This window comes from Enhydra lutris, unplaced genomic scaffold (assembly GCF_002288905.1).
Source record: "Enhydra lutris kenyoni isolate GAN:26980312 unplaced genomic scaffold, ASM228890v2 scaffoldscaffold16, whole genome shotgun sequence".
Taxonomy (NCBI): Eukaryota; Metazoa; Chordata; class Mammalia; order Carnivora; family Mustelidae; genus Enhydra; species Enhydra lutris.
The window spans coordinates 22,516,326-22,534,916 of NW_019154100.1; the positions used below are offsets into that span (position 1 = coordinate 22,516,326).

The 18,591-nt window shown below is 43.7% G+C and overlaps 1 protein-coding gene across 1 annotated transcript in view; it reads left to right on the forward strand.

Moving 5' to 3' along the window:
• LOC111147239 (dynein axonemal heavy chain 11) overlaps window positions 1-18,591 on the forward strand; it is a 320,049-nt gene that overhangs the window by 159,320 nt on the left and 142,138 nt on the right. The window contains exons 43-47 of the mRNA XM_022503160.1: window positions 2,439-2,589; window positions 6,093-6,224; window positions 11,144-11,321; window positions 15,237-15,437; window positions 18,153-18,318. Coding sequence (XP_022358868.1) covers window positions 2,439-2,589; window positions 6,093-6,224; window positions 11,144-11,321; window positions 15,237-15,437; window positions 18,153-18,318 — 828 coding nt within the window. The remainder of the gene's footprint in view (window positions 1-2,438; window positions 2,590-6,092; window positions 6,225-11,143; window positions 11,322-15,236; window positions 15,438-18,152; window positions 18,319-18,591) is intronic.

Here is an 18,591-nt window from a genome sequence, read left to right on the forward strand (position 1 = left end):
CTTGGGCCCTGCAGGACTCTACTGCCTTGAGGAGATGCACAGATCAGCGGAGCCAGGATATGACCCCAGTTCTTGGGCTTCAACCAACTCTGTGCTGGCTAGCATTTATTGAGAAGTTGTTGTAGGTCAGATAATAATCCAAACACTTTCTGCATGAGAAATCTTCTCATCCTCAACAATCCTAGGAGGTTTGTGAGAAACTTAAAGCACAGAGAGGTGAAGCAGTTAGAAAATGGTGTGGCTGGAGAGCCAAACTATGGAAAGAACCTAGATGTCCATCACCAGATGAATGGATAATGAAGAGGTGGTAGGGGGCACCTGGGTGGCTCAGTGGGTTAAGCCTCTGCCTTCAGCTCAGGTCATGAACTCAGGGTCCTGGGATCAAGCCCTGCATAGGGCTCTCTGCTCAGCAAGGAGCCTACTTCCTCCTCTCTCTCTCTCTGCCTGCCTCTCTGCCTACTTGTGATCTCTCTCTCTGTCAAATAAATAAATAAAATCTTGGGGCCCCTGGATGGCAGTGGGTTAAGCCACTGCCTTCAGCTCAGGTCATAATCTCAGGGTCCTGGGATCGAGTCCCGTATCGGGTTCTCTGCTCGGCAGGGATCCTGCTTCCCTCTCTCTCTGCCTGCCTCTCCATCTACTTGTGATCTCTCTCTGTCAAATAAATAAATAAAATCTTTAAAAAAAAATCTTAAAAAAAAAAAGTTGTGGTATATATACAATGGAATACTATGCAGCCATCAAAAGAAATGAAACCTTGCCATTTTTGACGACGTGGATGGAACTAGAGGGTATTATGCTTACAAAATAAGTCAGTCGGAGAAAGACAGCTCTCATATGATCTCCCTGATATGAGGAAGTGGAGAGGCAATGTGGGGGGTTTAGGGGGTAGAAAAAGAATAAATGAAACAAGATGGGATCAGGAGGGAGACAAACCATAAGAGACTCTAAATGTCACAAAACAAACTGAGGGTGGCTGGGGGGAGGGGGGTCAAGAGAGAGGGGTGGGGTTATGGACATTGGGGAGGGTATGTGCTATGGTGAGTGCTGAGAAGTCTGTAAACCTGGTGATTCACAGACCTGTACCCCTGGGGCTAATAATACATTATATGTTTATAAAAAAATTTAAAAATTAAAAAAAAAATGGTGTGGCTGGGCTACAGATCCGGGCGGTCGGCCTTGAGAGCTCGGTCTCTCTCCTCACCACCCCTCACCACCCCCACTGCCCCACTGAGCTCCGGATGCTAAGATTCTGCTTCTGGCAGCTGCCCTGTGGTTGAACAAGCAGCTCAGAGGTAGGTGAGGCCCTCGTGCCTTCAATTCCAGTAACTTGTTTGCCATCGTTCTCTGGTGCCTGCTGTCCCCACCGCCCGGAGATGCTCTCTCAAGTTCCCATCCTACACCTGGAAACCATTTCTTCACCGAAAACCATTTCTCTTGGACCTGGAGAAGTTTTGACAGTTGATATCCTATAAATCTCACTGTAGTGAAAGTGTGATTGAATAGTTAATAGAGCCCTATTGTGGTGCTTTGTAAAAATCAAAGGGAGCCTTTTATAGGATAATTATCTTGCCTTAATTTCTTCCAATAGTGGAAATGTGAAATCTGATTTGCTTATAGCAAGGTACAGCAGTAGCTGGTAGCTGCTCCGCTCGTGCCTGTATGTATTTATCACTGTGTCCCGTTTGATGAGAACTTTTTGAACAATGATTTTTCATTTAGCATCACACAGTGTCTCCCCAGAGACGACTGTGGGAGCTGCTAGGCTATGTTTCTATGTTTCATTTTATTGATAAGTATGACTTTATTAATATGTTAGGGTTATTAATATATCAAAATTGATAACCTTCTGTAAGCTCCAGATTAATACACATGTACCCAAGTATGAGATACCATTTCAGAGCGACTTATCGGAAATGCATTATCTGCTTCTCAGGTTGGCGTTCCCTCCAAGCCAGTGGAAAAGGAGAGATTCTGAAATAGCCCCTGTGGAATTTTCACCTTTTTATATGTAACTGATTTGTCATTACTAAGTAATTGATGCCAAGATTAATCAAGAAAAATCCCAAGCTGTTTTCATAAATAAAGCCTACCCTATGAAACTAGTTTCAGTCCCTTAGGAAATGACATGCTACACCTCCTTATAAAGGCTCAGTAATGGCCTACTTAGACTCCATTATGTTTGCCTTCTAAGTGCTAGTAGGAGTTTCTTCTACAGTTTTTTCATTAGGGTAAAAATAGCCATTAGAATAAGTTTTTAAGGGGTCATTTTAAAATATTTGCAGTTTGAGAAATAGAATGAACTCACTACACATGTCCCCAAAGGGTGGCATCAAGCTGTGTTGGGTGGAGGGGTGGCGAGGGGGGAGTTCGGAGTTGGTGAAATTCAGCTTTTCAAGCCTCGTGTTCAGTAAAAGCTTTTCTGTGTTCTTTTTCAGGTATGTGGCCAGTTGGATAGATAGAAGGCAGCATCAATCAGAAAAGGCCAATTTAACTATTCTTTTCGATAAATACATTCCTCCCTGCTTGGATAAGCTGAGAACAAGCTTGAAAACCATCACTTCAATTCCGGAGAACAGCCTGGTGCAGGTCTGGCTCTGTTTTCACCATCGTACGCTCTGGTCCTGATGCAGTTGTGTGGCCTGACGGAGGCAGCAGGAGCTTTTGTTTGCTTGAGGAAGGAGACTCAAAGAGGGGTGCCTGGGTGACTCAGTGGGTTGGGCATCGGACTCTTGATCTCAGCTCTGGTCTCAGTCTCAGGGTCATGAGTTCAGGCCCTGTGTTGGGCTCCATGTTGGGTGTGGAGCCTACTTGAAAGAATGAAAAATTAAAAAAAAAAAAAAAAGATACAGCAGTCATTGTATAGCTGCTCTGCTGGAAAATGAAAAATACAAAAAATGAAAAATAAAAAATGAGGCAAAGATTGCGGGGGTCGTCAGGTTGCTCCACCTCTCTTTCCCCAGCTCCTTGTTCCCCGGGGCTTTCTGCAAACCTCTGTGACGCACCTATCACCTTCTGTTATCACTCGGGCTTGTAGACCGGTTGTTTTCACGAGACTGTGATCTAGAGGCCAGAAGCCACCTTGTATTTATTTTTATGTCCCCAGAAATGTACATAGTTCCCTCGCACAGAGCAGGGGTCAAGTATGTGTTTACTTAATCGTTGTGTTCCTCCAAGTATATTGGAATAGAATAAGAAGAACAAGGTAGTAACAGGCATATTTATTTTTCTGTCTCCTAAGTAACTGGCCCAGAGAAGGGGCTCAGTATGTTTTTGACTACAGTAAATCCAGCATCTAAGCTCGGTGGTAGGAGAAAGCTTCTGAGCTGACCATCCCCGGCCCTCCCATGCTCTTCTTTTCTGTGCACCCCCTCCCCCAGATACTCCTGAAGTCAGGTCAGTCTCCATGGGGAGTTCCTAATACTCCAGAAACAGGTCTATTCTGACCCTTGGTCTGAGACCCCTGGTAAGACTGGAGGGTATATGTATGATAGGTTGTCATGGAAGCAAATGAAAATAATTCGCAACACACAGAAATGAAGGTTGTGATCTTAATCTCAGCATGAAGAAAAACAGTCCCCAGCCTTTACAAGTAGAAAACTTCACAAAAGATTTACAATTAGAAATCCTTTTTTTTTTTTTTTCTCTAGGAACAAAATTGGTGTGAGAGTACTTTGTTACCTTTAAGTTCCTGTTACCAGATTTGTTTGAAGCTAAATTAGAAAGAGTCACAAGCATAATAAGAAAAGAAAGTTCAGGTTTTTGGATAATTCACACACCAATTAAGTAAACGATAGTCTTCAACAGTAATTATCCGAGGTATAATTTATTTCTGAAAGCAGGTCTGAATTTATTCATAATGAATTAATTATGTGGTTGGCCTAATTAGACTTCCTCTGGTGTAGTACTTGCAAAAGCATGACTGTGTTCTTTCTCGAGTTGACTTATGTATTTGTGTGATTCTCTGTAGTGTGAATTTTTTCATTCAAGAGTACTGTGAAAATAGGTCAGTAGGAATTAATATGACTTTCCCTTTCACTTCTTCCTTTTGTAGTATTCAGAAATGGCATTTTGTCCTCAGCTCCTTTCCAGCAGTTGTTTATAGAGTCTCCTTTCTGTGATTACTTGCAAGGACAAAATTTGAGATGAACATGAGTACAAAGGGGAACACCTTCAAATGCCTACTTTAAGAAATTAATGTGCTCTGTTTTCCAATAAATGACATGTATTTGCTTTTTTTTTTTTAATACTTATTTGACAGACAGAGATCACAAGTAGGCAGAGAGGCAGGCAGAGAGAGAGGAGGAAGCAGGCTCCCTGTGGAGCAGGGAGCCCGATGCGGGACTCGATCCCAGGACCCTGAGATCATGTCCTGAGCCGAAGGCAGAGGCTTAACCCACTGAGCCACCCAGGCGCCTGACATGTATTTGCTTTAAGTTTGGTTAGTCATATTAGTTCCTTCATAATATACACCAGAGTCTGACGTTACTAATTGCTGACACAGAGCTCCAAGTGTTTTCCAAGTACTGCACTGGGGAGAAAACAGAGAAGTGACGAGTTAGTCAAGTCCCCAGATCAGCAGATGAGGACACCCTGAAATTTTCCAGTCCCCGTTTTGGTTTTGGTTTTAATAGTCCCTTACAGCACTAAGGCTTCTACTCAGAAGTAGCAAAGCCTCACAGTCTTACATTATTTTTCTCGATACCAAATGGGTGATTTTTATATCTTTTGGGGGATTATTTTAAATTGGCAGATATGGAACTATATAACATAATAAAAATCAAGAGAGAAGATTGAAAAATACAATGGGCGATCAACTTTTCAAATTGAAAACCTTTGTAAATTACTTCCAGGAGCTCTTCCCTGTGTTACCACAGCTTTTCCCCGGCTTCCAGTGCTGGGAAAGAAAGACACACGTGCAGTCCTGACTTGTTCTGTAGTGGCTTGCATTGCTGTCTGTGTGATTGTGATCAGATCTCAGGCTGCCTCCAGAAGCCAGGGGAAAGGTTCCAGGAGTTCTGAGAGTCTGGGACACCGCTGTTTTGTGACCCCTATACCTGTGCTTCAGAGAAGTAACTCGAAAACATGTTCACGACGGGTTATTGTTCCCTTTGGGAAAGGCCTTTGCAAGCAGCCATGTTCCCCTCCTCACCGACCTAATTGTCCTGAACTCAGGCTGTGTTTCTGACCAACAGCACGTTGCCATCTCACATGGAGGGAGTAAAGGACAAGTTCCTGAATAGTGTTTCTTCCAAGGTTAAATTTAGTTCGGTGTTCAAAAATAAAAAGTCACAGGCGAAGGCTGCCAGTCTGTCTTTCTAAGTTTATACAACAGGTGGGAAAAACCCACTGCCAAAGCACTAAGGGAAAGTGGGTTATCTAAATGTCCGGCAGGAGGGAAATGAATAAATGCCTCTCTGTCAAGTGGAGTCCTTTCCCATTCCCACTGGTACGTTAGGGCAACACTTACTGGGAAGGTAGGGTATCTGGAGTTTGTTACTGAGTGAAAATGTGAGCTCTAGACAACTCTGTGTGCTGTGCCTCCCTGTTAATAAAAAAGAGCTTAGATATATTCCCCATTATCTTTACTTTGTGCCTATATGTACCCGTGTTTGTTACAGTGATTACAAATTGGATAAAATAGTCCTTTTTTAAAAATAGTTGATTACTTAGAAGATCAATTTCATTAAAAGTGGCAGAGATGGCAGTGCCTGGGTGGCTCAGTGGGTTAAAGCCTCTGCCTTCGGCTCAGGTCATGATCCCGGGGTCCTGGAATCAAGCCCCGCATAGGGCTCTCCGCTCAGCAGGGAGCCTGCTTCTCTTCCTCTCTCTCTGCCTGCCTCTCTGCCTACTTGTGATCTCTGTCAAATAAATAAAATCTTAAAAAAAAAAAAAAAAAGAAGAAGTGGCAGAGATTTTCCACTATTGACTTAGAAAACCAAGGCAATGGTTTTTGTCTGTCTCAACGTCACAGATTGGGGAAAATTCTATAATCTCTTAAGGAGCAAGTGGATTGGTTAATATGTCCTGTGACCTGACTCTGCTATTAAAGAGCTATTGCCCTGAGTGAATAGCTATTTCTTTTTCTTTAGACAATTTGTACCCTTCTGGAATGCTTGTTGACTCCTGACAACGTACCTTTGGACAGCCCAAAAGAGGTTTATGAAGTCTACTTTGTCTTTGCTTGTATCTGGGCATTTGGAGGCACTCTGTTGCAAGATCAGGTATGTTTTGAGATGGTTCACAGAAATAATTTATAGAACCAGTTTTACTTGGGGGGCAGGTTGTAATGTGATCCCTGTTGGTTTGGTTTTTGTCTTTGTTTTTGTTTTTTTTAATATCATCATAAATCTCTGCTGTTGGCCCTGTTCTCTTATAAGCCAGTATGTTTAGGCAAGCTCGTCCAGGCTGGTAGCTCTAACTTGGGCTGACGCTGCCCCACATCTTCTTGGGAGCTCAGGGGTCGGTGATTCCACCTGCCTGGGGAGCAGCGCCAACAGTGTGCTCTTCCAGAGGCCAGTCCCACTCCCTGAGCCAGAGACAGAGCTCTGCCTCTGCCCCACCCCCAAACTGGCTCTTCGTCTTTACCCTTTCTTATCCTCGGGGATACTCTCATTCCTTCCAGGTGCTCGAGTTAAAAACCCAGGAGACCCCATTCTTCTTCACTTCTATATCCAGCGGTCAGCAGATCTTTTCAGTCACACAACAGCTGTCAGGTCTGTCCTCACCTCCCCGTCCCTACACCCTTCATTCATGAATGTATCATCTTTAGGTTGTCCTGGGCTGTCACAGTGTCTTAGCTCGGGCTGCCGTAACAAAATGCCGTACCTTGGATGGCTTAACGAAATTCACTTTCGTTTCTGGAGGCTCAAGTCCAAGGTCAGGGTGCCAGCATGGACAAGTTCTGGCAAGGGCTCTCTTCCTGGCTTACAGAGAGCTGCTTTTTTGCTGTGTCCTCACATGACAGAAAACAATAAAAAGCTTTCTGATGTCTTTTTTATAAAGACACTAATCCCATCACAAAGGCCCAAGCCTCATGACCTCATCTAAACCGAATTACCTCCCAAGGCCCCATCTCCAAATATCATCACATTGCGGGATAGAGCTTCAAAATAGGAATGTGGGGCAGGGGGTGGGGGTGGACACATTCAGTATACAGCCTGTAAGAACCTTGAAATCAGTTTCCCTGTGTCTTGTCTCTTGCCTCTAATCAGTCTCTTACATGATCCCTGGGGTAATTATTTGCAAACCAGACTCAACTCAGGCGAGATCCTTTCCATGGGTCTTGCCTTCAGCCGAGCATGAGGCTCCCATGCCTGCCCAACACTCCTAGAGGAGCTCATCCATGGCTGCTCATTTCTTTTTTTTTTTTTTTTTTTAGATTTTATTTATTTGTCAGAGAGGGAGAGAGAGCGAGCAAGCACAGGCAGACAGAATGGCAGGCAGAGGCAGAGGGAGAAGCAGGCTCCCCGCCGAGCAAGGAGCCCGATGTGGGACTCAATCCCAGGACGCTAGGATCATGACCTGAGCCGAAGGCAGCTGCTTAACCAACTGAGCCACCCAGGCATCCCTGGCTGCTCATTTCTTTTGGACAAACACTTGTTGAGCTTGCTCGAGTGCGTGCATATGTGCTTATTCACACATGAAACTTACTCAGGTGCAAAGTGGGAGTCTTTCAGTGCTAGAAGATGGCACATCTCATCTCCACCATGCTCCCCTGTATGTAGATTTTGCCATGTAACATTTCCAGTAACTGTGTAAGCTATCTTCATGGTGCGCATAAAGCTCAGAGGGGCAAAGGGACTTGACCAAGGTTATGCTGATAGGAAATGACTGCACCAGGATTCACACCCATGTACATCTCCAAAGGCCACCCATTCGAGGGTACCTCAGGATCTCTCACGGTCATAACTGATCCCACATGTAGCCCTGAATCTTTGCCTTAAAAATAGATGGCTCCCCTCTTCCAAACTTTGCCAGATATTCCTATTTAGACTGGAAGGCATCACAGCCAGAAGGGCCCCATATTTCCACTGGTTGACTTGTTGTAGGCCCTCAGATACATGGTTGCTTAAACCTGTGGGCCAGTTCTGCTTCTTGTCACTAGGTCACCGTAAATCATGTCTATAAACAGGCGTGGAATTCACTTGGCCTGCTTTATCTGATGTTGATCCCACATTTCCTTCTGTAATATCCAAGGGCTTTCTAAAGCAAAGCTGCCTGTGTTGCTTTGAGTAAGAATCAAGAGTTGGCGTTGGGTGACTTCGTGTGGTTTTTCTCAGGCACAATTTACAGCATGTGTGAGCTTCTCCTTCATGGAGGCTATGGGCAGAATCTCCCCCTCTCCCCAACTTATCCCACCCCCCATGTTTTTTATGTTTTTTCTAGAGTTCTCCCCAAGGTTTTTCCTTCACTAGGATATAAACCAGGTAAAATTGTGTGAGTAGGATGTAGACAGTAGAAATCTCTCTATTCCTGACTACTTCCCTCCCAGCTGATTGCCTTCTTGTCTTTCCAGTTTTCAAACATGGCTGCCTTCCCAACAGTCCATCAGGCTGGGCCCTGGGCCACCACAGTGGCCCCCTCACTCCTCTAGACACTCTTCTCCCTAAATGAGGTTCATCTCCTTCACCCTCCTCCTCATCATCATCACCACCACCTTCACATCTTCAGAAGGGCTCTAACTACAAAACATTCAAAGCAGAGGTTATTAAGTTGTAAACATGAAGGAAAGCTGGAAGAAATACTCTTTAAGATCGCCTTTTATTAGTTGAACAAATCTGAGTTTCTGCTGGTTGTCCGAGAATGCGCTTACGCCTCTGAGTCTGCTACTTTCCTGAATTTTCAAAAAAATAAAACCTCTATGTATAAGTACAACTATCCTCCTCCCCTTTTACAAAAGAGCCAAAACTTAGATAGCCTGCTTGAGGACGCCCAGGTGATGTCTGAGCCACGCTCCGACTGCAGCACGCTGGCTCTGCTCCTGTGTTCTTAAGCCAGGCCATTGCAGGCAGCTTCCAAAATAAGTCTTGATCAGCTCTCCCCGAGCTCCCATCAACTGCTATTATCACTTCTCACTTGGCTTCTAAGGTAACAGCCTCACTGGTCTGCTTCTGTACCTCCCCCATAATCCATTATCCTCTCAGCAGCCAGAGCGATTTTTTAAAATGTAAATTGAATTATAGGATACACTTGAGAGTTTAAAACACTTTAATGGATTCCATTTGCTTTTAGGATAAAGTGAAAAATTTAATACTATTTACAAGGCCCCTGGATCTTTGGTCCTGCCAGTCTTTTCCTGCTTCTTCAGCCACCCCTTCTCCCCACCACCTCCGACCTCCCACGTGCTTCCACCAGCTTTGGTGCCCATTTCTGGAACCCGAGATCTTTCATACCACAGGATCTTCACCCGTGGTGACCTCTTCCTTCTTCTTGGAATTGTCTTCTCCCTAATCTGTGCCAGTTCTCAAAGATAGCTCACCTGAACGTCCAATTAAAATAGGTTCACCCCTTTTTGGTGAGGAAGCAGAGAAAAGGCTTAACCCACTGAGCCACCCAGGCGCCCCCATGGAGACTCTTAGAGAGAACACCCTGAGGGTTCAGGAGGGAGGCGGGTGGGGAATGGGCTGGATGGGTGGTGGGTTTTGGGAGGGCACTCGTTCTGATGAGCACTGGGCGTCCTATGTAAGTGATGAATCACTGAATTCTACTCCTGAAACCAGTATTGCCCTGTACATTAACAAACTAGAACTGAAATAACAATAGATTCACCCCTGTTACTCTCCATTAGAGCAAACTCTGCTTTCACAGCACCTGTTTATTTCTGCGTTTATCAGCTTAGCCTCTGCTTCCTCAGGTCTCTGCTTCTATCTCCCCGTAAGTTCTGTGATGGCAGACACTCTGTTGGCTTTCGTCCCCAGTCTAGAACAAATGCACTGTAGTTGAGTGCACTAATGAGTCAAAGATGTGTTACCAAAATGATCTTGCTGATGTAGTGGTTAGAAATTTTGATGTCAAGTCCATGTCCTAGGTCTTCTGCCTACAGGGAATCGTGCCAAGTGTTTTGTCTTTGGAACTGATTTGTAAGATGAACTTTTGTAGAGAGATAAAGTAGCCATGCCACCAACTTGAAAACAACTCACACGAGCCTGGACTCATGAACACGTGAGTGGTGGTGAGCAGGAGCGTGAGCTCAGCGTGTTTGGCAGATGGAGGCAAGCTCTGCCTGTGAAGACTCCTCAGCCTTCTCGGCACACACCCCTGCTCTCCAGCCCTCCTATCTCTGCTCATGTGTGCAACCAGCCCAGTGCAAGAAGTGAGCCATAGTCCAAGGATGTAGGATACCAAAGAAAAAGCAGTTTTAAGAATGTGACAGGAGAAAAACGGGAGTTAAGGTCTTGGAAAGTCTGAGACTACTGAGTGCCGTGGCCACTCCCACACACTGTTCTTAGAGTTCCCCCAAGCTCAGGGTGGTCGCAGATCCTGCAGGTAAAGAAGTCTCTCTGCCAGGTTGTTCTGTGACTTGAAGGGATGAAATAGGGTTACCCAATGTTTACTTTTCGAAATAAGGACATTTATAAATAATGACCATAAGGAATACCATAATTTTATAAAAGAAAAGCTATTTCAACAGCAAAAGGTCCAAAAAGCCTGTAAGCTCAAATAGAGGGCAATATTTAAATCAAATAATGTTACCAATTTTTTAAAAAAATGTTCCTTTGTTCTTATCTTTCCTACTTTATCGAGAATTGATGTGAATATTGGTAAAAATCAACACCAGTGTTTGAGAAACACTGTCTCACTGGAGCTAGATGGTAATTTGCCTGAGAGCTCATTGTTAAATTAAATAACCCAGGGATAGTTGAAGGTTCACCTAACCTTACTTTACTTTTTAAGTTAATAATTGTTCCAGAAAATTTGTACCTTTTGGATGTATGGCAATTATAGCTTTCTGCCTCTCTGATATTATCACTCATTATAAGTTACGTCTAGTTATTTATTTTTCTTGGGTCAGTTACTCTAGCCCATTTGTAATTATAACTGTGTTATAATTGCAAATAACTGTGTTCAGTGGGATTTGGAGGGGCTTCGTATGTGTTCAGAATCACCTCTAGGTCTGCATAAGGATTTCTCTTGTTCTTAGCTTTCTGACTCTCAAGCTGAATTCAGTCGGTGGTGGCATAAAGAGATGAAAGCAGTGAAGTTTCCATCCCAGGGGACGATCTTTGATTATTATCTGGACCACAAAACTAAGAAATTCTTGCCTTGGGCTGAGAAGGTCCCCACATTTACTATGGATCCAGAGGTCGCTCTGAAGGTAGGTGGTTGGAACCTAGAAATTTTCAAGCCACACTGTGCTGCTTTGAGCCTTTTTGTTTCATGTTTGAGCAGTCCTTCTGCTCATCAGTCCTGCCTGATGAGAAATTTTTGTTGATATGGTCGAGCATATAGCATATTGCCTGGGAGAGAAGAGTCTTAGTTCTAGGAACAGCTACTGAGATGGCTCTTAAGTTTATGCAAACTTTTAAAAAAAATTTCTACCTAAATCTATTAAAACTGTTTTAATAAGACACAAAAGCAATTTTGTGTCTTATTAAAAATCAAAGACCTATTCTGTTAGTTCCAATGATTCTTACATCTGACCATATTATGAATTTATTAGCACTTTTCATGTAGAACTTCTTTAACCCCCACCAAGCCATAAAGTAGTTGTATTTAAGCTCCTCAACTCAGAGGTTTGAAATCTCATGGCAGCTGACAAATCTAAGTGAATCTTTTTTTTTTTTTTATTTCTCTTCATAAATCTTTGTTTTACATTCCTCTGATGTTGACTTATTCTTCGGTCATCTTTTTCTGCCCCAATCTCTTTTCCTTTTCATTAAAATCGTGACATTCTGATTCACTTGGGAGCTTAGTGCTTCCGGTAGCACTGTGTGAATAGAATATACAGGGTTTCTATGGTATGAACTAAGCAGCTAGTGTGAAACAAGACCCAGTGTATTCACTTCCTGGAGCTGGAGGCTAGACAATGAAAGACTAAGTGTTAGCAGGAATCGTTCCTCCTGAGTGTCTCCAGGAGACTCCGTTCCAGGCCTCCGTCTGGAGTTCACTCATGATCTTGGGGTCCCTTGGCTTGTGGCAGCCTAGCTCCTGTCCTAACATGGCATTTTCCCCGAGTGTGTCTCTGTGTGTGCAAATTCCCCTTTGTATGAGGATACCGGTCTTCGCTCTGGGGGCCTACTCTGCTTGTCTTTGTGTGCTGGGGCTGCCCTAACATGATACTGCACACTGGATGGCTTAAACACCAGAAATTCATTTCCTCACAGTTCTTTCTGGAGGCAAGAAATCCAGGATTAAGGTGTTGGAAGGCTTGGTTACTCCCGAGAGCTCTCTCCCTGGTTTGAGGATGGCCGCCTTCTTGCTGTGTCCTCACATGAACTTTGTGTGTGCTTCCCTGAGCACTGTCTCCAAGTCTGTCCAAATTTCCTCCTCTCAGGAAGGACACCAGTCAGATAGGGGTAGGGCCCACCCTAACGGCCTCATTTTAACTTAATCATCTCTTTAAAGAGCCTGTTTTCAAATACAGTCACTTTCTGAGGCACTAGGGTTTTGGGCTTTATCATGCAGATTTGGGGAAGACACAGTTCAACCCATTAAACCTAACCCCAAGGAGACTTCATGAACAAGAAATCAGATGTAGGATGGCCCCAAGACTGATTAATTCTGTGACTTGGTGATATCACCAAGAATTTGGATCTTTCCAGCTCTCTGCTCTGCTCTCTTAACACCGGCATCATTTTTAAGACTAATATCCTTCCTGGTCTGAAGTGGGCTCCAGTTGCCCTAGGAGTTTCCTTCAGAGAGAAAAGCCATGTTGTCATATAGTTTTCATAAAGAGTGAGGAAACTTCTCAGAAGCACCAAAGCAGACCGCCCCTTGAGCATCTAATACTCCAGGGCTCACATGCCACCCCTAACCTATCTCAGGCCAGACTACTGGGCTACCCTGATTGGCCTTGATGAATCATCACAGTACCATGGGAGCCAGGTTGAGCTTCCCCTGGACCACGTGTGTGTGGAGGAAGCATGGAGACTTGAACAAAGTGGGAGCTCTGACAGGAAGGGATGATGGAGAAATGGGTGCTAGGAGGCAGCCAACCATGTCTGTTCCAACTGCTTGAAGAATTGTGAAATCTGCTTTTGCTCAACCGACCTGCACTTCACCTACCTGGCAGTATTACCTAGCTGGTTGAAAGCTGAGAGTTTGTTAACCAAAGACCAAGAACTGGTATGGTGAGGTTGATGCATCTGATCAGCAATGCCTTTTATTCCACGGGGAACCTATTAGGACTACTTTATAGTCTTACTCTACACACAGTGGTACTAAGTGTGGTTAGTCTACTAACCGCTTCTTAACATATTGGAAAGGAACCATACTGAGTCAGTAGTAATAGTCAATGCTAATATTACAGAAATCTATCTCAGACCTTTTTCTAATTGCTCTACATAGATTAACTAATCCTTAAAACAACTTTCTAAGGCAGCTATGGATAACCCTTTTACATATGGAAAATGGGAGTGCCAAGGGATGGAGTAACGTGTGCCCAACCCATGTCCTGACGTGCCTTCTTGCTGGCTCTGGACAGGCTTGGGCTTTAATCCAAGTACCACCACTTACTACTTTGCTGTGACCTTCATCAAGTTATTGGTGTTCTCTAAGCTTCAGTTTCATCATCTCTGAAATGAAAATCATGACACTACCCCCATCATAGATGAGTTATGAGTATCAGATGACCTAGTGTATGAAATGCTTAACATCATACCTGTCACGTACTCAGCTGTTAGGAAGTGTGAATTATTGGTATTAATGTATAGAGAGCAGATCTAATAGCCAAATTAAGAGGCACCTGAAGACAATGAAGAGCCAAAAAGGAGAAAAAAAATGTAAAATGTAACTCTGATGAAAAGCAGTCATCTGGTTCTGTTTGGCGTAGCATAGAACAGTCTGTGCCTTTCAGTAGGCCCCAAGAGTACCACCAAATTAAAACAGAATTCTAGGGGTGCCTGGGTGGCTCAGTGGGTTAAAGCCTTTGCCTTCGGCTCAGGTCATGATCTCAGGGTCCTGGGATCCAGCCCCACATCGGACTCTCCGTTACGTGGGGAGCCTGCTTCCTCCTCTCTCTGCCTGCTTCTCTGCCTACTTGTGTTCTCTGTCAAATAAATAAATAAAAATATTAAAAATAAAATAAAACAGAATTCTAGTGTAAATATTCATAATCACGAAAATGATCCTGAATGATCTATAAAATATTCAATTGTATTCAGTATATGCTAACCAAACAGGGGAGAATATATTGTAGAATTTAGGTATTCATTGTTTTTTAAGAACAGTCTGAATCTTGCAAGTGGTTTTTTACCTCCTTTTTAATTTGGCCTCCAAAAATGCAAGAAATGTCAACTCTGTTTTAATCACTGTGCAGGATTCTATTTCTTGCATGTCTATGCCTGCTACCTCTCTCCCTCGCGTTATGTATTAGTCTGTATTCCCTGAACCTGGTGTTTATTTCCATTCTTCATTTTCTTGTATTCCCCTAAACCACCTCACACTTGTTGTGAAACAATGAAGTGTATAAATAAGTCACCAATTTTCAAAACAGAAGGATTGCTATAAAGATTTTTTTAACAAAACAATGCATAATGTGTTCAACATGTACTTTGGACTTAGGAATATTTAACTTAACATCACTGTTTCCCACCAGTGGGTCTCTCCCCATGCTGAACTCCTTTAGTGTAAGTTCTGCCCTGATCATTGGGCCACTTAATCTTACCCGGCCAAGGCATTGCTCCCAACTTTGATTTATGTGCGACTTAACTTCTCGAATATTCTCTCAGCTCCTAGAGAGTGGTGGACAGTTTCCTAAACCTTTATTGGATTCCCTTGTATGCCTAACATGAAGTCTGTGATTGGGGGCTTTGGCTAACACTTAAGTTGGAAAAGATAGATCTGTTGTTTATACTACTGAATTTTGATGGCACTACCCAGTTGTTCTCAAGCTATGATGTCTGAACTCTGATAATTCAAAACTGAGTGTCAGGTAAGATCTCCCCTACTGAGTGTGAACTTGACTTAAGAATTCTTTGGGTTTCAATTCTCCAGTGACTGTGTCGGTTGAGAGAAAATTTTGGAACGCCTCTCTTTCTGACTTCTCTCATTCTGTTCCCTCCTACCCCAGAGAGTTGTGGTTCCCACATCAGAAACAACTCGTCTCCGATATTTCGTAGAGTTGCTGCTTGAGAAAGGACAACCGCTAATGCTAGTAGGAAATGCTGGGGTGGGAAAGACAGCCTTTGTAAGTGACACGCTGGCGAGTCTCTCTGAGGATTACGTCGTGTCCCGTGTGCCTTTCAACTACTACACAACGTCTGCAGCTCTGCAAAGTGAGTTTTCTTCCTGCTTATATTTTTGAAACAAGGCATCTGAAACGGTCAAGGCTGGGGCATGTAGCCGGAGGGGAAGACTGCTTTTCTTTAGGCTTTAGACGTTTTGCTTTGGCCTCAGATGAATTTTTACTTACCACCAATCGGGGTAAAATATACTTTGTTTCAATATTGTGATTTTGGCTTTTTATATCACAAATGGCTTTATGTGGGTTACTACTCTTTTTTCTTTATTAACCTATGGTGTGTTACTTGTTTCAGGGGTACAGGCCTATGATTCATCAGTCTTACACAACACACAGTGCTCACCACAACACATACCCTCCCCAGTGTCCATCATCCACCCATCTCATCCCTCCCCTCCCGCAACCCTCAGTTTGTTTCCTATGATTAGGAGTCTCTTATGGTTTGCCTTCCTCTCTGGTTTCATCTTGTTTCATATTTTTCCCCTCTTCCCCTATGATCCTCTGTCTTGTTTCTCAAAGTCCACATATCAGTGAGATCCTATCGGATAAAGGGTTATTACTTTTAAGAACAGCAAGAATTGGCATCAACGGTGTTCACTGCTTTGCCTCTATACACTTTGGTCACCTTTAATCAGTTTTCTGGAGCCCTAGCAACATAAGGCTGTCCACAAGGGAGAGTGCCCTGGTTACCTTTTCAAGTAAGGGGTTGATTTAGGAGAACTTCCTTAAAACCATGTTGATGAAATGCCAGGCCATGTGCTGTTAATTAAATCTTGGGAAAATTGTAAGAATAAGATATTTCATTTAATTCTTTAATTTAATTTAATTCTTTAGCAAATCTATATTATTTATCTATTTTTCCCAAGGTGTTGTGTCCTGTGCATGTTTTTCATTCACAGATGCAAAAGGAGGGATCACTTGTAAATGGAAGCTGAGGGCTACAATCCCATAACTGAACAAAGTACTTGACTGTGCGATGAGTTCATCTTGATAATAGCTGAAAGGGTGAAGGCATTGGTGTAAGGTTTAGACATGGCCTATTAGCACAGAAAAGAGACCAGTGTATTTGAAAGAAGGTTTGGGTTTCAGACCATCACAGTGGGGTAGTATGCAGGCAAAGATAGGATTTGGGAAAGAAAATCAGTGTAAGCAAACATAGGAAGGAAAATTACAGAAGACATTCAATTAATTGACTTTCCAAAGCACAGGGATGGAGTAGAAGACAGGGAAAGGCTGCAGTGGTGCATTGGAGCTAGACTGTAGATAGAAGGCCCAGCTGTTAGGTTTGCCACAGATTAAGGGGATTTCTGGGACATGAGATTTTTACTGTTAAAATCAGGATAGTTTGGGGCACCTGGGTAACTTGGTTAAGTGTCCGACTCTTGGTTTTGGCTCAGGTCATGATCTTATGGTCATGAGATTGAGCCCCTAGTTGGGCTCTGCACGGGGTGTGGAGCCTGTTGGACATTCTCTCCTCTCCCCTCTGCCCTTCCCACCGGCACACCCACCCCTGCCCCAGCACACATACGTGCTCGCTTGCTCTCAGAAAACAAACCAGGATAGTCTCAGGCAATGTGAAATGGTTGGTCCCTGTCACTGTAGGAAGAGCCAAGATGCAAGCTGAAGGGACTGTACTTCATTTGGTAGGAAATGGTGAGTCATTTATGGGGAGCAAGGACGCAGGCTGTCCTTTGGGAGATGTCTGAGGTGGGGAGACCAGTCCCCCTGTGTAGTACAGCAGCTGAATGTAACGTTGCTCTGACTAAAATGGTAGAAGGAATGGTGAAAGGGAAGAGACATAAGGTACCATTTTCAGGATGTGGTCAGGCAGATCTGGGAGCAGGAGAGAAAGAAGGTACTAAAGCTTGGCTCTTGACTAAGACACTGTTAATCCCACAGAGGAGCTTAGGAGGGAAAAAGGAAGATGTGGTTGTGGGTGGGGAAGAGGCTTGTTTCGTGTGGGCCAAACGTCCAGCCACCAGTGGCTGCCAGGAAGTACACACTTGGAAATGCCAAGTCCGCTGCTTGGAAGATGGCTTTGTTAACTTATTCATGATACACTTATTTGTTCTTTGATTCACTTGATAAATGGCTTGTTGTGGTTGTCATCAGGAATATAGTCATGAACACGTCCTTGTCCTCAAGCTATTCATAGTCTATTTGGAGAGTCAACAGCTATGAGACACTGTATCTTACACACTCGGTTCAGGATTTTCTACCCCCATGGTTTTCTCTCAAGTCCATACAAGTCACTGCGGCACATGAAGAAATGTAAGTTAATGTGTGCACAGGATAGAGTCTATGTACAGCTTTCATTACACTTGTGCCATTGGTTGACCCAAGAAGAGAGGTTTGGGGACTCTCTTTGTGCATAGACGGTCCTGTAGAGGGGATAGGGAAGGACTGAGGGAGCGGGCCATGGGTTAGAGTGCGTTCGGGGAGCAAAGTGTACAGACCAACAGTGACATGTCTTCAGATTGCTGGCCAGTGTGATGTCCTATGTCAGATGTTGACTATCCGGGAAAGGAGAGGCGAGGTGAGCTCTGCCAAAAGGAGGGAGGTTGGCAGGAAAGCGTGACACAGAGGCGGTGACCAGAGGGTCATCACCAATACCAGCCTGCTCAGTTAATACTTGAAGACTTGGAAGTGGGTGAAATGGACAGAAGATGAAAAATGAGGGAAAGAAAAGACAAAGGACAGAAAGTGACATTTTATCTGATGAGTGGGCAAAATGATGCATTTGTTCCAGGAATTCTTGAGAAACCTCTAGAGAAAAAAGCTGGTCGTATCTATGGTCCAGGAGGAAATAAAAAATTAGTTTATTTCATTGACGACATGAATATGCCTGAAGTGGACCCCTATGGCACAGTGCAACCCCACGCTCTGATCCGGCAGCACATCGATTACGGACACTGGTAAGCGGTTCTCTGTGTCCTACTCTCTCCTGAAATCGAATCATTGTTTTTATGGGTGAGTGCTGAAGAAGAAAATTACCCCAATCTCTTCCTCTTTTGAGGAGCATTTTCTGGGATAACTTTTGCGTTTCACTTTAGATCCCCTTTTCATCATCGTAAACGCAGTAGGTTCCCTTTGTATCTTGGGATTAATTGGATTGAAAAGTGTCTTAGAAACATGACTGTCTAGTTGAAGCATTGAACACACAGATTAGTTAACTGGCACTAAGGTAC